This window comes from Apis cerana, linkage group LG1, assembly GCF_029169275.1.
Source record: "Apis cerana isolate GH-2021 linkage group LG1, AcerK_1.0, whole genome shotgun sequence".
Taxonomy (NCBI): domain Eukaryota; kingdom Metazoa; phylum Arthropoda; class Insecta; order Hymenoptera; family Apidae; genus Apis; species Apis cerana.
Genome location: NC_083852.1, coordinates 9,239,972 through 9,259,589, shown reverse-complemented (window position 1 = coordinate 9,259,589; position 19,618 = coordinate 9,239,972). Strand labels below are relative to the sequence as shown.

General features: G+C 28.5%; 1 protein-coding gene across 1 annotated transcript in view; it reads left to right on the top strand.

The window, feature by feature from the left end:
• The window catches only part of LOC108002577 (zwei Ig domain protein zig-8-like), an 85,110-nt gene that overhangs the window by 22,454 nt on the left and 43,038 nt on the right, over positions 1-19,618 (top strand). The window contains exon 2 of the mRNA XM_017064335.3: positions 12,393-12,633. Within this exon, the coding sequence (XP_016919824.1) occupies positions 12,477-12,633 (157 nt within the window). The 5' untranslated portion in view covers positions 12,393-12,476. The remainder of the gene's footprint in view (positions 1-12,392; positions 12,634-19,618) is intronic.

Here is a 19,618-nt window from a genome sequence, read left to right as displayed (position 1 = left end):
CAATTTTTCAACTTACTTGAAATACGTTTTAACTTCTGCTTCAAAAACACTTAATCATTTTCGATAATTGTTATAATTTTTTTTTGCGCGTGTCAATCCATTACTTTTAGTTTATCAATTATTAGTCAATTGCAAATTATAGATTTTTATTTAATTGTAAAATACTCGATTGTATTGCATAATCAATAGTCGTTAACCGCATTACAAAATGTATTTCAATTTTCATTTGGATTTTATTTCATGCTGACATGATACCGTTTTATTCGTTCCAAATAATCTTTCTTGCGTAATTTCAGAACGTTTTATGACAGGGGGATATTAATTTTTAATATACGAAGTCTCGTATATTGCATCGAATAATATTTGAATTCTGAAATATTTATAAATTTGTACATTTTATGTTAAATAAGTTTTATACACAGGTCGATTAAAACAGAGCTTCCATATTTCATACTTTACACGCTTCAAACGGAATTTCATATTAGATTGAAATATTTATTTTTCTGACACGAATGATGAGAAGTATAATTGAATATTTATTAATGAACGTTTTAAAATAATTGAGCTTTGTATTTAGGAGAAAAATTGACTATTAAAAATAATATAAATATTTATATCTAGCATTTTTAAAAAAAAATAAATTTCTACGAAAAAAGTTAAGTAAAACTTTTCGTTATCGTACAGATACTTGATTTAAATTTGAAATTTCTTTAAAATTTAAAAATTTCTTTTTATTTCTTTTATTGTATAAAATTAAAACTTTCAACAGAAAATAGTATTATAACTATTTAGAGCATGAAAAATATTTAATTAAAATTCATTTTTATTAAAATTCTTTTAGAAAATGAAAATAAATTCCCAAATTATAAATTTATTTCAATTTAATTTATTTATTATTTAGAATTTAAAAAATTTTTTTTATCTTTTAAAATCATATTTACTTCATTTGTAATTCCGTATGTATCACCCAGGCTTACAAAAGTTTCATGTAGACTATGCATAAAATAGAAGGAACGCTTTTCTGCTTTATCTACTAGCTAGATATGTGGCTCACTCCTAAAGATTCGCTCAACAAACGTCATTCGAAAGAAAAAAGGACTAGAAAGGACTATCAAATCACTTTGTTTTACCACAGAGACATTTTCCTGTTGATCGATTCTTTTTTTGCAACAACTCGTATTCTTGTATGCGGTGTCTTAACGATGCCCTGGAAGAATGCAACTAAGAAAAAACTCGCGTTACATTTACGAATAATGTCAGATTTTACGAGAGAATCTCAGCTCGAGTTGCAGCAAAATTTTCCTCTTAACCTCGTTCCACTATCTTTCTCATTCATTTCCGAAGGCAATTTCATTCTTCATTACTTTTTTTAAACATCCTCTTGATTGCAATAGTGGTTCCTATATATGCAAATACATATTGGTTAGTGCTTGTTCCTCAAGCTATATGGAATTTGATTTTCCATTGAAAATGAGCATAGGCAATCAGACCATTAACGTACTCGGTTGATTCTAGTTACCTATATTTTTCATGCGAAATAAATTGCTCATTATTTGAAGGAAAATAAACAACTATGTGACAATTTCATTAATGTATTTTATACATTTTTTTTCGTATTGATTGATATTGATTGATTTCATAATTAAAATTTGTACGTAGATATTCAAATTATATAAATAGAATATTAAATTTTCAATTTCCTATGGATTATGATCGTATAGTGGATTTTCACTTATCAAATTATTATGCAGTTTTGAAATCTCGACTAAAATCTGTTTTCTATTATTGTTAGGATAATACTGATCCTTATCTCGATCCACTCATTGTTAATTGTTCTGATTCATGTAGTTTCATGAGGTACCTATAAAGACTGGGTTAGTTGGTTCTTGTGAAGCTATAACAACGACTCTTTAGCGAGTCTGTCCAACGAAGATGGTGACATTCGATTATATCTGTACTTTACCATTAATGAATCCACTGTTGTCATTTTCAAGAGAAACACAAAGAAGATTCATTATATGAAACTTATTAATAAACATATAATATAATATAAATAATGTTAAATATTATATATAATTATATTATATATGTTATAAATTAACAATCAAATATAAAAGCTTTGTAAAAAGATGTGAACAAGAAGAAAATATTTTTGGTTTATTAAAATTTTTCCTTATTATTTATGATCTTGATCAATATCTGTCGATTATGTCAAGTTTAATTATTATGAAAATGATATTTTGGATCGAAACTTGAGAAACGTTTCATTTATGAAAAGAGAATGTTATGGATAAATAAAGATAAACTTAACTGCACTTCTGCAACCCATATTAATCACAAGTTCAATGAACAACTGAATCAGGGCGAGAAATCCACCCAAAAGTCACGTAATGCGATACGAACAACACGAGATGACCCAAAAGATCAGCCAGATATCGAGAAACTGCAACAATTAAAATATAGAAACAGAATACGGAATTTTGATCAAAACTATGTTAAATTCAGGATTCTAAAATTAATATAAATCATTCGCGATTCATTAACATTTGATTTACAATTTTGGAATTAATTTTTTTAATTTTGGAAGACTGATCCTTACGAATTCCAAATATTTTGTACAGCTAATAATTTGATTGAGAAATATATCTAAAAATATTAAAAATGAATATCAAGATATTTCTGTCAGAGAATCTGATTTATATGTACATTATATATACATTTTTCATGATTTCAATCTTACTTATCATAAAAGATACATGATCATGATGTATCTTCTGAATAAGTAAGATCTGGTTTTTTAAAATCATTAACATCATTATTCTATAGCAAAAAGAAGATAATTTCATGGTCATGAGTATTGAATTTTCCACGATGATATCAGGATAACATCAAATTTGGGCAATGTGATAGTGTCAATTGGATCCATTGTGTTTGAAATGTGTATAGGTATCATGCAACATGCAGCATCAGAGTTCTATAACACTGTAATGATGATTATCAGATTTCCAAATCTGAGTGGCCAGTAATGAGTATATTTCTCTACAGCCACTATGTTACATATATTGTAACTTACTTCCATACATTTAATTTATCCGAGTTTTGGAAATATGTATTTTTACTTGGAATATATATATATATATTTAACACATCAGAATAATTAAACAAAATATATTTTTAAGTATAATCTGAACGTTGTTTACGGACCGATGATTTAATATAATTCTGATTATTTTTCAGTACACGAATAACGAAATTTTATAATAATTATCTTGCCATACACAGATATGCGCCATATGTAGAAGCTTAAGCTTAAGCAAATCTTAATTCGTGTTAATTAAAACGAACCACTGACGAAATTTATTAAATTTTGTATTTTACATTGTTTTATGAGAATAAATAATACTAAGGGAAGATAATATGAGATTTTTCTCACGTATGAAATTTTGAGATAATTAATGAAGAAAGAGAAGCATATATCGTTCATATATTTTTACATACAATATATTTTACAAATTGTAATTTTTAATTCTTACAAAATCTTGTGAATTTTTTATAAAATATTCTTTATTCTTTTTTTAATTTCTTTTAAATCAAGAAATAAATTGCATAGTAAAATTTTAAAAATTAATGACTGTAAACAATTTTTGTAGTACAACAAGGAGTTCAAAAAAATGTTTATTATTACATAAGAGTCAAAATTATAAATTTATTTCACAGCTATTTTTTCTATAATTAATTTACTGTTGTTAGAATATTACAATTTTATTAAATATCTTTAAAATCTTAAAATTAATTTTAAGATTTAATATATATATATATATATATATATCTTTATACTATTATATAATCCTTAATTTTATTTCACCTTTCAATATTTCTACAATTATACATTTTATTATACGTCGTAACTCCACATTAACGATCCTATTTGCCATTTCATTTCAAGTCCAGAAAGCTTCCAGTATCGCTTAAGCCCCGTTTTCGCTTGCGTTGCGATTTCCCTCTCAGAGAGATAAAGCTCGTCATAAATATCATTACGAAACAAGATTTGCACAATATTCTCAAATCCGAAAAGACCATACTCCATTACTCTGACTAAAATCTTTTAATGTCCCAAATACTATTTCTATTAGATATCTGTCTTCTTATATCCACGCATATTTACGTGAATTGTATTTACCATTTCATCGTAAAAATGGTGCAGAGAAGGCATGAATTTTGCTAAAAGACAATATTCGTGGATTTTTTTTTAAATTTTATATTTATTTAATTATGAATATGCATTTATATACTTAATTGATTTATTCTCTAATGAAAAATCAATTATTTGCTTTACACGTAATGTGATAGTTAGTTAAAATTTTTCGATAATCTATTATAGAAATTTTGTTCGATTCGCTTGATTCCATTATTTGATCATGACAATTGACATAATCAATAATGACTTATTTTAAAAATGAATTTGTCACTTCGTATATGATACGATAGAAAATGCAATTTTTTTTAATAATCCCTCACTCGAATTTCAAGTATCAGCTATTTATTACGCGTCGAGATGATTTAAAAGGATGTAATCGAGAAAAATGATATTATCAGGCTCCATCCGTCGAGAAGAAAAAAACGCCTGGTTTAACGTTGCTTCGAAATTAAAAATTTCCCTTATCAAGAGATTCTTATCATAGGTTTTACTCGGTCGGAAAATTCTTATTTTGTTTTCAATATTCAAGATTCCCAAGAACTCTTGTTCGAGTGTCTTTAATTTTTGAGTATCTCGTGTTAAAGATTCGCGGCAACACGTGGCGGGTGTTCGGCTCGAGTGCACTAGTTGCCATACTAATTTGCCCGGATTAATCTTTAAAGCATGAAGTTAATTAATGTAATTAGAACGGTTGTTGCTCCCTTATTCTCGGCTCTTTCGGCGATGCGCTTGCAAAGCAAGATTTCCCTCGTGAACGTGAGGTCTGAAAAAATTATTCAACACCTTTTTATCTCCATTTTTCTCGTTATACAAACTATTTTGCATATGCGTATTTACGCTCCGTCCTTTATTCACACAAACAAGTGAGACTAATTTTTTATCTTTTCACGAATATTTCCTGGACACGGTAGTACAAGTTCATCTTCTATTTTTACACACTTGATATATGCTATACATATCTCTATATATATTGCTGATCAAAAAATTAAAACATCTTATATTTTTGAGAGTTTTGTATTTAATATAGAAGAAATTAAAATACGATAGTAGATAGTTAATGTGACAAATATTTTTTCTTTCTGCCTCTTTTAAAATATTCTATCTATTTCGAGATGTGAAAAATTAAAAAAATTTTTTTCGTGACATCTTTATTAGAGAAAATTAATAAAGAACATAAAACTTTCTAATTTTATTTAAAAAAAAATAGAATTTAAAATAAATTTGATGTCTTGATATTATTTTGATATTATTCATTCAAATTATGAATTTTTATCATTGCATGTAAATGTATATAAAACGTGAAATCTAATAATATTTTTCCAATTTCTAAATAAATATAATTAACCTAAATATTTTAAACATAAATTTGGATACGCTAGGTTTGAATTCTTCAATTTTAAAATTAAATTTGTTAAAATGATTTAATATTAATTCAATTATTTAATTTTTCTTCAAATCTCAAAATTATTCCTTTTAACAATATTTATTTGGAAAATCAGTAAAAATCATATCAATTTTAATTTTTTATTTGGAATGATTTTATGTGCCAAATATCAATGCTCAAATTTATTCAAAAGATATTTCAATTCTAACTGTATCCTCGAAGACCATCTAACGTGAGTTTAGTTCGCTTATACGAAGATGATAAACTTTGCATTGCAAATGCATTTATTTTATTATGCGGACACAATAGTCCAACTGACTAACAAAGCTAACCAGGCGCACGCATATTTTAAGATGAAAACCATGCGGCGCACGGTTGTTCGTGTGGAAGAGCCGTGGTTTTCGGTTTACTACCAGTGGTTGCAGGTGGATCCCATAGAAACTGGAAAAGTTCATTCATCGAGGTGATCTCACAACCAAATTCCATCCTGTTAGCATTAACCTCATCCTTCCCGTTTCTTTTTCCTCTTCAGTTTTTCTTTTATTTACTTATATTTTTATTTCACTCTCTCGTTTTTATTCACAATTCTCTTTTACCAATTCCTTCAATATATTTTAATTTTTTTAAAATCTTTTTAGTGGTATTTTTGCATTAAATTTCTATTATTAAAATTTATTAACTTTATTTTAAGTTTATTTCCAAATGGAAAGTTTTTTACTTTAATAAAATATTTATATTATTTTTTTTTTTTGGAAATGAATTAATTAACAAGAATGGTGTGTTTAACGTTATTTGTAATAATATTTTTATAATTATGTTTTTTGAGAAAAAAGTATTAGTTTTATTAAATGTAACTTTGAAAAGAAACTTTAAGAAGATAATCTTTTTAGGATAATCTTTTTAATAAAGTTACAGTAAATTTATTTATCATAAAAAATAAGAAAATACGTTTAAAATATTTTTTCCGCAATATATAAATTCTAATTAATTTGAATTATAATAATTAGAAGTTAATTTTAATGGATTTTTAATTTTAATATTTTCCTAAATACTCTTCCAAGATTTTAAAAGTTCCTTTTCAGCAAACATAATTTTCTAATGCTTTATTATTTTTCTTTTTGTATTTAATTATTTATTCTTTCGATATTAAAAACTCCTTGTAATATTTTTAAATTTAATTTTCGATAATTTATTTATTTATTTTTTTTTTATAAGGAAAACAATCAATATTCAATCATCCATAACTTTACAAGAATAATAATATTTATAAAAATAAAAATTGTACCAATGAACATCATGTGAATATTATTTAATCGTCAAAGTGAAATTAAAATTTTTTCCGAACATTAGTTAAAAATACTCGAATACTCTTCTTTATATTCCAAAAATCTATTCGTATAATCTTCGCGTTCACAAAAATCATTTTCATCATAATTCTTTCATTGTTTCGTTAATAGTTTTTTTTTCATATTTTCATTAGTTCTTCCACACCTATTCTCAAACTTTGTTCTCTATTACTTTCTGACCTCCTTTTTTTTTTCTTTTTTTTACTGCCCCTTTCTATCAGCTTACGGTACCGTTTACCGTTTGTCTAATTTCAACTCCACGTCACGTTCTCATTCCGTTTCCACTTGTAATCCCTTTTTCCAGACCAACTCTCTAATTGTCCCGTGTTTCCACTAGAGAAACATGCACGCAGGCGCCTCGCGGAGACAACAAGATCGGTTTCTTACTACTACGCGTTTTACATTTTAAATTATGAATTAACTTTGTCAATCTTCCTCTTAATTCTTCTTTTCAACACAGGAATTAATTGTTTAATTATATCATCGAAGGGAGTAAAAAAAATTCGATAAAAAAAAAGTTGAGGATATTCCAGAGAGATTTTATTAAATTTATATAGAATTTTTCAAGTTTGGATTTAGTTAGAAGTTATGACTAATTTATCATAATTCATTGCATATTTGAGAATATGAAGATTTGATAAATGAGATTATTCAAATTTATTTGAAAAGATGACTAATTACTGGCTTACAAAAACTAAACGTTTATTTGACGTTTTTATATCGCAATTTGTATACATTTTACGTTGTATTCTTTTCATTGCATTTTATATATTTGTTGGCAATAATACTCGAATTTTTAATTAAAATATTATTTTTATATGTTTGATGTAAATTTTTTAATTTCTTTGCAAAGAATATTTTAATCAAATTGAAATCATAAAATCATATTATATAAATCTGAATTTTAAATTTGGAAAAATAGCAGTTTATAATAATATACATAAATTCAATGCATGAGATTTGTAGAGTTTGAGAAATCAAAGAAAATAAATTAACTTCATCTCAATTGATACATCAGGATCTCATCACTTTTAATTTCCAAATTATCACAATAATTACAATATTTTGAATTATTTCATTTATTTACGAAATTTATTTGAGAAAAAATTTGTTTCGAGACAAAATAATAAGAGAAAATCTGACTCATACGTTTACGTTTTCTCAATGGAAATTCTATTCAATAAAGTATAAAATACGTATGAAAAAGACTCGATCGTTATCTCCTTTTCCATTATTCTCTTGCATTGTTCTGAAATCCACATACCTTGGAATACTAAGTCTTTTTGCAAACTGTAAAACGAATTGATCTCTTGAACCACGAATCGGCTGTACTTACCAATGAAATTCCCTATTTCTAAAGCTTCGACACTTTTGTTCAAATTAATAGTAAAAGAAGAGAGAAATTGGTGAAGTAGTTCTGAAAATTACATTGGATTAAAATATAAAAATTACGTTATAAAGAAAAATGTGATAATATGAAAATTAAAATGTAATTAAAATATAATTAAAAATTAAAATATGAAAATTAAAATTGTGATAATGTGAAAATTAAAATGTAATGAAATAAAAATCAAATATTTTGCCAATATTCTCTCAACATATGAGAATATTATTATCTATCATTTTGTGAAAATAATAAAATTAAGATATGTCAGAAATGGAAATTACATTTTTGTAACAGATATTTTTGAAGTAATAAGATGTACTAAATAATTTAAATTTATTTACATATATGTTTAAAATAGATGCACCGATATCTTTTGATATTGTTTCGTTATCTTGTATCTGTTATCTGTATTGTGATCTGGGAATTCCGCTACACGAATGGTTGTCAGAAATTAGATCAAAGTGTTGCAGTTTGGTTAGGATCATGACTGTGCGTGTCAGGTCATGGATCTGTAACCATGCCATATACTACTGGAAACGTAATTGTAGCTCATCAAATACTTATGCAACAATTCATGATGACATTTATATTCTAATTTCTAAAGAACGAAATGATTTAACAAATTTTTTCAAATTTACAATTTTAATTTATAAGCGCTGTAACACTTTTTTTCGAAAAGTTAAAATTTGGTCTATTGATTAACAGACTATTATATTTATCTAATCGATCTATTTCACTTTTATCTAACTGTGATTGCTTTATTTTGACAATTGTCCATCTATATTATTTGATGGATCATGATAGTTACATATTTTTCTTAATAGTCTATTCTATTTGTCAAATTGATCTAATAATATTAATATACATATATTTGTTTGATCATTTGTTTGATTAATTATTTTATTTCTCGTGTTTGATACGTGTTTATTTGATTATATCGAATTTATTTTAACAATTTCAACAATAATTGAATTACTATTTCTTTGCTACTTGTTCAATCAAGTATTTATTTGATGATTGGCAGATCTATATTACTTGTTTGACCATAACGAATCTATTTTATTTCTTTTATCTCAGTTGTTCTTATTACTTTGTTTGACTAAAAAAATAAATTCTTCCATGTCTGATTATTGACTGGTCTCTACTATTTAATTACAAAGTAATCAAACGTTATCATATATATATATATTCTCGAAAAAGTGTTTTAAAGTAAAACCAGATAAATATCAATTTTCTACAAAGCGAAAAATTTTTTGGAAGGGAATACCTATTCTCGTTATCGAGGTTAATAATGATGCTACTCAACAACTGACGATATTCAGCATCCTCGAATCGCTTGCTTGTTATTCTGGTAGTGCCGTTGGTCAAATACAGACTAGGAGCGCAATATTCAGTCAGAGATATTTTGAGTTGGTGACATTTGAACGAATAAAGAATCGATGATTTTGATGATCGATAATTCACAGCTAGAATGTAAATTGCCGTTTCTAAGACAAGATACGTTATTAAATTTTTAATCAATTGTTCGTCTTATTATCCGGTTTTCACTCTATCGATCCATTCAGCGATGAAAGAAAGGAAGTCGAGTTTGCGAACGTAATTGAATGGATAAGAAACTCAAGGATCTGTGTGGTCGGGATCCAGGTACGTTACTAAATTTATATCATCAGTCGGGGCACTTTTTGCGAGACTCATTAAGGTGATTCGCTTTTTATTTCCCTGTCTTTCATCTGGTGATGTAATAAAAATTAATACGATGGTTAACCCTTTCGAGACTAATGGGATATTATGTTCCTAAAGTAATTTTTATGTAAATTTCAGCATTACAATTTTTCTGATACCATTTACAAGAGACTTACTGAAACGTGGTATAGCATTAGAAGCGAGATTATTAATTTCATTTTGGAAATTAGATTTCATTTATTTTTAATTATATGCTATTATAATATTATAGATGATACTATTCAAACCATTAACGAAAAAATTCAGTAATTTTTACAACCATATTAGCTATATTACGACAATGTTTCTTAACTCTTGTAATGATATTAGATAAATGAAAATTTAAAATATCAGTATGGTTTTCATCGTTGCAAAACTATATTGTCTTTAAATTAACTAACGAGAGAATTTCCATGATAATCTTGAAAAATATATCAATATAATTAATATTAAAAATAAATAAACGACTTGATAAATAAATAGAAAACATTTTTCTAGAAAACATTTAATGATTTTTAAAATGGTCACTATAGATCTATAACGACTATTGTAAACATCTTATATCGTACACTAATTCTTAATCCACCTTAACAACTGAATATATGAATAATTTACGTGATGACAAAATAAACATATATTCACCGCTGATGCCTTTCTCGCAAACTGCTACCGTGTCAATGGAAGAATAGCTTGGCTTCCTTTCTTGGTGAATTTCTCGCCGATCTTTGGTCAGGTTGCGCATCAAGTTCCAACAAATTTTTCGAGATACACGGGGATGAAAGGAGATATGCCGGCGACCTGGATGCTTGAATAGATCATTCTCGGTCGGGTTGCCGAATGTTCTGTTGCCATACATTTGTGCAGGATGCATGCAATGGCGCGCATTCGTACTTTGATCACATCTCCGTTAGAATAGCTTTCATCTCTCTCTTCCTCCACCGTCCATTCTGTCTGTCTATCTCTGTCGAGCACCGGATGATCGCGCAAAGCTTTTCGAAAGGAGACTTTGACGCGTATTTGCACACGCGCGAAAAATCGTTCTGCTATAACCGGATATAATATGTTTCCTCCCCAAACGATATTTTATACAGCTACTTGATAACGCGTTTCTTTCAGAATTATTTTATCGAAATCGGATACATCGTTTTTCTCCTCTGACGCCTTTGAATATTCTTCTACCTCTTTGCGCGCGCGTATGTGTGTACACACTTAAAGGAAATTCGATTCGAAATACGGTAGCGAAATTGCATTCGTATTTTCTAAATATCGCAACAAATACGTGTTTATCTCGCTTAAGAAATAGATTGTGCAAGGGAATGTGAGTGTGCAAGTAGATTGCGAATAGTGTTGCTGAAATTTTATAGGTGCACTGAACGAAATGAAGGAAATGTTGTGGTTTTCTTATTTGAAGCTTGTAACTATAATTCTTTTTGAGTAAAAAAATATATATATATATATACTTATAAAAAATGCTATATAATGATATTTATTACGTGGCCTTGTTAGATATAAAAGATGTTTTTTAACTTACTATGCTTGTTGATGCAAAAAAAAAATTTTTTTATACGTATATACGGTTTCGAGAAAATATTCGTGGAACAATATATATTTGGATTTGATACGGTCCATTTCGATATAGTTCGATGTTACAGTCTTTCTTCCGATAATTCACATTTATCCGGGTACGTATATAGAACTATGACTGCGAACAACGAGAACTAAATCATACGTCAAATACATTTCTCTTTCACAATCGAAGTTATTATTACATTCTCGACAATTCTATTATGAATTATACGATTGTCTGTGTTGCAACGGTTAGATAGATAAAATAAAAGCCTCTGTTCTAATAGACTTCCATCGATAATCGCATTTTTTGCTATAGTTGATCATCGATATATATTCTCTTTTATGATCTGAATTTCTGTTTTCAAATCTCCAAAATCTCTTCCTATCAACTCTATTGTAATCGCCACTAGATCTTAATTAATCTACACGAGAATAAGAATAAAACAATTAGAAATAATTACGCGAGCATGTCGATACTGCACGAACGCTTGACCACGAATTGATATATCTGTACCGAAAATAATTGTCCCTATTTATCCCAAATAATCATCTCAACCAAACTTCGTCAGGATCGAACCCTTTATCGAATCCGTTCGCCCATGAACATCAGTTGGCAAACACATTGGAAGCAGCAAACATCAATTTTCAACCAAGTTACCCGACAATGTACACAAACTGTCGCCATTTTGACGGTATCGCGTATTCATCGGGATATTCGGGAATTTTCCTTGAACCGTGAAGAAAGAGTGTGGCCACCGTGGACTTTCATCGGTGTTTGGATTTCAGAGACGGTGTTCCGCGGTGGCCCGGTAAAATCAACAGACGTCGCGGAATATAAGAAGCTTCGGGGGATGCGAAAACCGGTGGACGATGTCGATGAGACCGGCCTGGGGGCCGAAGTTGTTTCTCGTGCTGGTGACGACCACGATCGTTATCGGCAATTATCAGCGTCATCGCGAGAGGATCCATTTGCGGGAGCAGCTCGTTAACGGGCACAAAGTGACGAGGAACATCACTCGATTGCAAGGTAAGTCGCGTTTCCTAACATTGTTTCGTTTCTATGGGCAGGGGGAGGTCGAAGAATATCAATCGTTGTCTTAATTTAGGATAACGAGTTCATTAAATCAGATTAATTTTTCCTGTTTTAGTTATATCTTTTTGAAAAGATGTATATTTTTTCTTCTTTAAATAAGAATTTTTTTGGGTAGATACAATGTTTAAAAATGAAAAGGAGGCATTATAACTGGTACTTTTTATCATGATGTTGTTTTTATTTAATTAATTAATTTCCTTTTCTTGTAATATAGATAATGAATATCTGTTTTAATACCTAAATGTTCCTTTAATTTGGTAAATGAAATTAGAAATTTGATTCTTAAAAAATTTTATTTTTTCATGTATGTTTTGAAAATAGAACAGATTATAGACTTGAAATTTACAAATAAATGTACGTAGTTTCATTTTAATTTGCATAAATATTTTTCATTATTTATTATAATTTTGATTATATTTTTTTTAATAAAAATTAGATAGTAATAAAATTCTTGATTTTTTTTTTATATTGTTCATCGATTATTTGACCAAAGTTTGCTTAATATAAATAAAATTTATTAATATTGCACAATATGCGTTAAAACTGTAAATAATTTACATATTTAATTTCAACATAACAAAATAAGAAATAATTTGAAATATAAAGAATTAAGTGTCGTTTTATATTTAATTTATAATATGAGACATTTTAATTATTCATATGTGGGCAGTTTTTATGTTAATATATTTTTATAGAATTTTGTGATTCAGTCTGTGTTCAACAAAAGATAGAAATTTTAAGTTTTTGAAGACCTCAATTCGAATTTTTTTAAGATTTTGCGTACCATAGGAAACTCTTGTTACGAATAATTTCGTATAAAACGTAAGATAGTGATATAACCGAGATTTTCACAAATGTCCTATATTTGGATATATGAACCAATATTTGGATACACGACCCAAGAACATATATCAAATTATACCTGTTATACACTAAAGTTTCGTGAAAAAGATAAATCATTCGTAAATTTATAATTTTTCAAAATTTCACATCCGTATTGCTTTTCTTAAATTGTCAATTTCTTTTTTGCTAAATATTTCATTTTAAAATATATTAAATATTTTTTTTTTAGAAAAAAGATAGATGAAATTTTAGAATAAATTTCGAAAAAATTTGAATTACATAATCATAATTATAAAGCAATGAATAAAACGAGGATAATTTAGAATTTAAACGTATTTCTTCGTTAATTCTTCAATTGAGAATGGAGTGCAAGTGAACTCTGCACTATTTTGACTCTTGTTTCGAAGACTTTTCTTTAACCGTGCAACAGAAAGCGAAGTAAACAACTGAGAAAAAAAAGCGCATAACAGCGTATGTTTTACGTCTTTCGAAGTATATACGTACAATATATTCTTTTCTCACTGTTCTCAATTTACTCCCAGGCGTAACAAAAGAAGTTGGAAAATAAAAGTTAGAAAATAAAAGAAGGTACGATTAAGCGAGGTGAAAAAATTTAGATAATCCTAATCTTAGAAATTATTCTATATAAAATATAGATTATTTCAAATAAATACACTGTAAATTTTTTCAAACAGAATTTATACAAAATCTTGTTGAATTGTTTAAACGACTAAATTTAAATGTATTTCTATTTTTTCAATTCAAAAACTGACAACTAGATTGCGAATATTTATATAAATTCTGATTAATTAATAATTAAAAATTTGAAAATTTAAGTAAAGATCTACTTTATTTTTTAAATATAATAAGGATAGACAATATATTCCAAAGTGATCTTTAGTAAGAATTATAGAATTACAATTTTTCTTATACACTTTATACGAGGCTTATGATATGGAATTTCATTGGAAATAGAATCACACATTTTGAAAATTAAATTGAACTTACTTTTTTATTCATTCATTATATTTCTACTTCATCGTACTCAATCGTCCATCCAATCAGTCAAATTAAAAAAAAATTCACCAGCAAAATCTCTTCGAGAAAATTCCTAAAGGCAATCCTAAAGCGATTCAAATGAATTCTAAACATAATCCAGCTTTTAGATTAAACATTCAAGATAATCGCACATAAAGTAAGATTTCCAACATCTCATAAACGATAACAAAAACCTTTGAAGCCAGCATCAGAGACAAAGCGTCCTCCGGAGTAAAAAGGGAATTGACAACTATAAAAGCAATTTCAACCACGTCTGCGCGACGAAGAGCGGAACAAGACAGAGAGAAGAGCGGATATATCGCGAGTTGATATTCGACTACACCCGTGGATCGATCCTCCATGAAAAACGAGTGGCAACGTCACGTCGCGCGTCATTTTCGATAACAGCAACTACGACGAGCAACCATTCTGCATACGTTCCATCGCGTGCTCGCCGAATTTATCGCCGATTTATCCGCCGTAAAATTCCCTCGTCACATCCTCTCATTCTATGAAACGGGACAATGATGGAAACACGGTCGAACAACTCCTTAATTCCGTTCTCGAGTGTTTCGCTCCCCGCCCTCCCTCCATTTGGAAATTTTTGTCGCGTAATGCTTCGAGCGAATTTGTACCAAGAGGAATTTTTATTACTGGCGAAAGCTTTTTCGCAAAGGAGTTTTTAAAAGTTTTTTCCTTTCACCGAAGTCACTTTTCCGGTGAATTTTTGTCCCATTTGAAACAGGAAAGAATGTTGAAGGTGGAGAAGGTTAACCATCTGCTTGTGAATTAATTTTCTGGAATGTGGTGCGAGGAGAGAAATGGAGCTCGAGCTTTTTCAGCGTGTTTCGAAGTAATTACGAGGATAAATAAAGAATCAGTCATTGGATGTTTTCTTTCTATGATGTTATTGAAATTATTTATCGTTGAAGTGGAATTAAGATAGATACGAGAGAATATATACGTATATGCAAATGCGCATTAAAAATGTGTAAATTATACATATATCTTATGTTCAAGAAACCAAAAATATATTATTCGCGACATGGCAATTACGCGTTAACCTTAATTATAGTTAACTACTTCTGCATCCTTGTTAGGTAAAAATTTATTTTAACGAAAAAAAAATAAAAATGGAGAGTTATCACGACGTATCTTGAGCATCATCTTCTATGCAATTAGAATTACTTTCGATCTATCCGCCTTTTCAGGATTAACCTCTCAATTTATTACTGCTTTCGGATTTACATTCAAGACTAACTTTGGATGTTGACCTAAACGACGAATCAGTTCAATTAGTCCTCGAACACCTGTCTATCCGAGTACTAAAGTCTCTAAAGTTGGGGTGCAAACCTGATTCGAAAGGGATGATCCTATGTTCACTACTTGTGGAATTATGTTACATTATATCGTTCTTAAATTAAATATTTAGAAAGAATTATAACCACTTATATGTATATGATTTTTATGGCTACAAAATATTTTTAAATCGAATACAAAAAAGAAAAAAACCTCTAAAAATTGCTAAATCTGATGGATGTTGAATTTACAATTTAATAATTACATTTCCTATTATTATTAAATTATTTCAAGAATAAAAAATATTAAATAATTACAAATTCTTAAAGTCGCAATGTAGTCTACCATTGGCATATAGCTGTAGTAAATAAAAAAACAGAAATATTGCATTTCTTTTTTAATCAATCCAGAATAATTGTCAAATGTTGTTAGAATAAAAATTGTATAACTTATACATTGTATAATCCAAGAATCATTTGTAGAATTGCCAAGTCTCGACCAGACTCTATTTTATTGCGAGAATGTTTCAAAGTAATGAGGAAACAAATACGGAAAACCAATAAAACCGTAGAGTGTTTAATTATACTCTTTATAGAGAACCGGATAGTCGTTTCCTTCTTACGCTTAAATTTGTTTTACAATCTCATCATCTGTCAACTCGTTAGAATACTCTGGTGAAACGTGATCCAGCAAATTTTACCATTATTTCGTCGCGATGAATATATATTTTGTCATTTTATCTTTCTCGTTGCATTATAAATCGCATGATTGGTGTCGAGAGATGCCTAAAGCAGGAACGGAAGCAACGAGAAGACAAAGGACAGTTGTCTTCGTTTTAATTATGCTCGGAGCTTATCGTTGTTATTTAACCCGTGAAAAAAATCAGGTGCAGTTATATCGGCAAAAACTACGTATAATTAACTGTTATTTAACGCGCCGGAATCTCGTTATGAAGTATCGACGCAAATTAGAAAAGTTTCTCGCTTATATTGTACCGTGCGCGTCCAGCAACGAATCTATTCTCGCTTTAATAAACGGCTGACAAATTGGAATAAAAAATTTGGAACGAAAAAAAAAGTATGCTTTTTTGGATATTATAAATATAATATTTAAAATCTCAAACAAAATTCTAATCTTTTTAATTAACGCAATGACGTCATCTCTATTCAACATTAAATCTAATTAAATTGAATTGATTGTGCAAGCAACAACACAATTCTCTTAGTTTATCATTGTTCAAAATTGTATGCTAAACATCTTGCGTCTAGAGATTCCTCGCTGTGAAGTTAGGAATGGATTCATACCAATGCAATGAATCTATTCCTGATTCAATGTACAAATAATTACATATTGTATCCGCTCCCTATTGTTTTGTTGGAGTGTGTTGCAAAGACGGGTTTGTCTAATATATGTCCATTAGGCACATATAGAAATAAATTAAAGAAATTAATTACATACATCGAATTAATATTAATTAAATAATTAAAGATAAGAAAGGATACTTATCTACGAATTGTTAAATTATTTGATCGATTAGAAAATTATTTAGTAAAATTTATTAGATACGTCTGATGGCAACCGATTGCTTCTACATAATTTCTAATGAAAATTAAATTCTTTTTTGATTTGCTTATATATTTTTATATTTATTTCGATGTCTAAAATTAATAATGTATATGAAATGATTACAAAAACTATTATATAATCTTTTTTTAAAATTATATATACGTGTAATAATATTCAGAATTAATATATTCATAGAACATCTTGAAAACAATCATGAAAGTTATAGATATATAAATACCAGTTATTTATTAAATTATAAGGAATTGAAATTCGTGTTGGATGAAGCGAAATGAAGATAAAGCGAGGCAACTCTATCTTCGTCGCACTGTCATTTATCTCCATTTTACTTCATTTAATGCAAATTTAATTGGTTATAATTTAATAAATAAACTTCAATCATTACATTACATTTTTATGCACATCAATTTATATTTTCATTTTGACCTCCAAAAATATTCCATGAATAAATTAATATCTTCCATAATACAATAATATACAAGTATTTTTTACTTCGATCAATAAATATAAATAATTTCAAATACAAATGACTAAATAATAATAAAAAGTTATTTTTTCATCATACTTAATAAATAACTTTCCAATCATTCATGTGTCCCCAACTCTTATACTTACACCCCATTTCCGTAACATCCCTTACATCAGCTAATTTATCTTCCTTCGCCGACACTTTCGTGGAAGCTTTTACTCTTCGGATCCATCGATCCGCGGGTAGTATCTTCACAGATCGGTAAAGTTCATCGGTATTTTACGGTAGAATAACGAGAGGTGCCGTGAAATTAAGCGCGCCACGTCGTGGAATCTACGATTCCGTTTTAATATAATAAACGACGCGTGGGAAGTCGAAGAGTAAGATGGTTTGGAGAGGGTTTAATTACCAGATCCCTTGAGTTGATCAGTGGTGCGGAGGGTGAAGCTCGTGAAACCGACGCCGAACGTGGCGGTGATTCGTCTAACCGGGAAAGTTACACCGAACTTTCTTACCCTGGGACTATTCGAACCCACGGCCACGCTCAAACTTTCGTTTCGCGGATGAATTTTACGACATACAAACCTTCTCTCTGTCGAGCCAAAGGTTCATTCTAGATATCGTTGCTCTTTGATGTTTGTTTTTTCTTTTTACCTGGATGTTTTCCTGGAGAATCTTATTAAGCTAAAGTGTGCAATAGGAAATGAAACTATAATTTTACGTGTTGTTTTAAGTTATAAATTGTGAATTATAAATTTTAATGTGTTACAATTTAAAGCAAAGATGGTTAACTAGAATAGAGAAATAGAAAAATATACAAAGAAAATTATTATTTTAAATCAATTTATAAATATGAATTTTTTTAAATAATTTATACTTGAGTTGTATTAATATAATTTTTAGTCATATTAGTCTTGACATTCATTCTTGATACGAATAAAGAGAATAATATTGCAATAACTTTTTCCACCTTAAATAAATAAGAAAAAAGAAAATGTTAAAAAATTTGTCACAATTTATTTTAATGAAATTTGAAGATAAACCGAAGATCATCGAATTTATTGAAATTTCTGTTGAGAAAGGATGAGTGGCTTGGAAAGGATTTCTTTATCTTCTTCTTGTCCAGCACAGAAGGGTTTAACCGAACAAATTGAGCAGAAAGTAAGAAAGTCGAAATATCATAATTTAGATTTCACGTTTGGATTATTTGACAATGTAAATTGATAAAGGAAACTGCTGCAAAGATCGTTTTGCCTCGAGTTCAATTTATAACTCAAGTTTCAAACTGTGTGTTTTAGTCGGGTTGAGATCTTATAAATCTAACGTTATAATTAATAACAAGTTTAATGTTCGAAATTAGTGCTTCAAACTATGTATTTAAATAAAAATGGAATTCAAATTTAGAAAAAAAGATTTATCATTAAAAGAATCTTTTAAGATACTCAAAATCTTTTAAGATAACGAAAAAAAAAAATAAAAAATTTTATTTGCTAACGAATACAGAAAAAATCTTATTTAGTAATGGTATCATATGAGAAGATAAACTGTAGTGAATGGCGTAGGATCACGTGAAATATTCGGCAAGGATTGGTAAGCTATGTCGTGAAAAGTTAGAGATAAGTGGATAGATGGATACGAAAAGACAGAGAAAAAGAAACGACGTTAAGATGGCACTGAGACGAATTC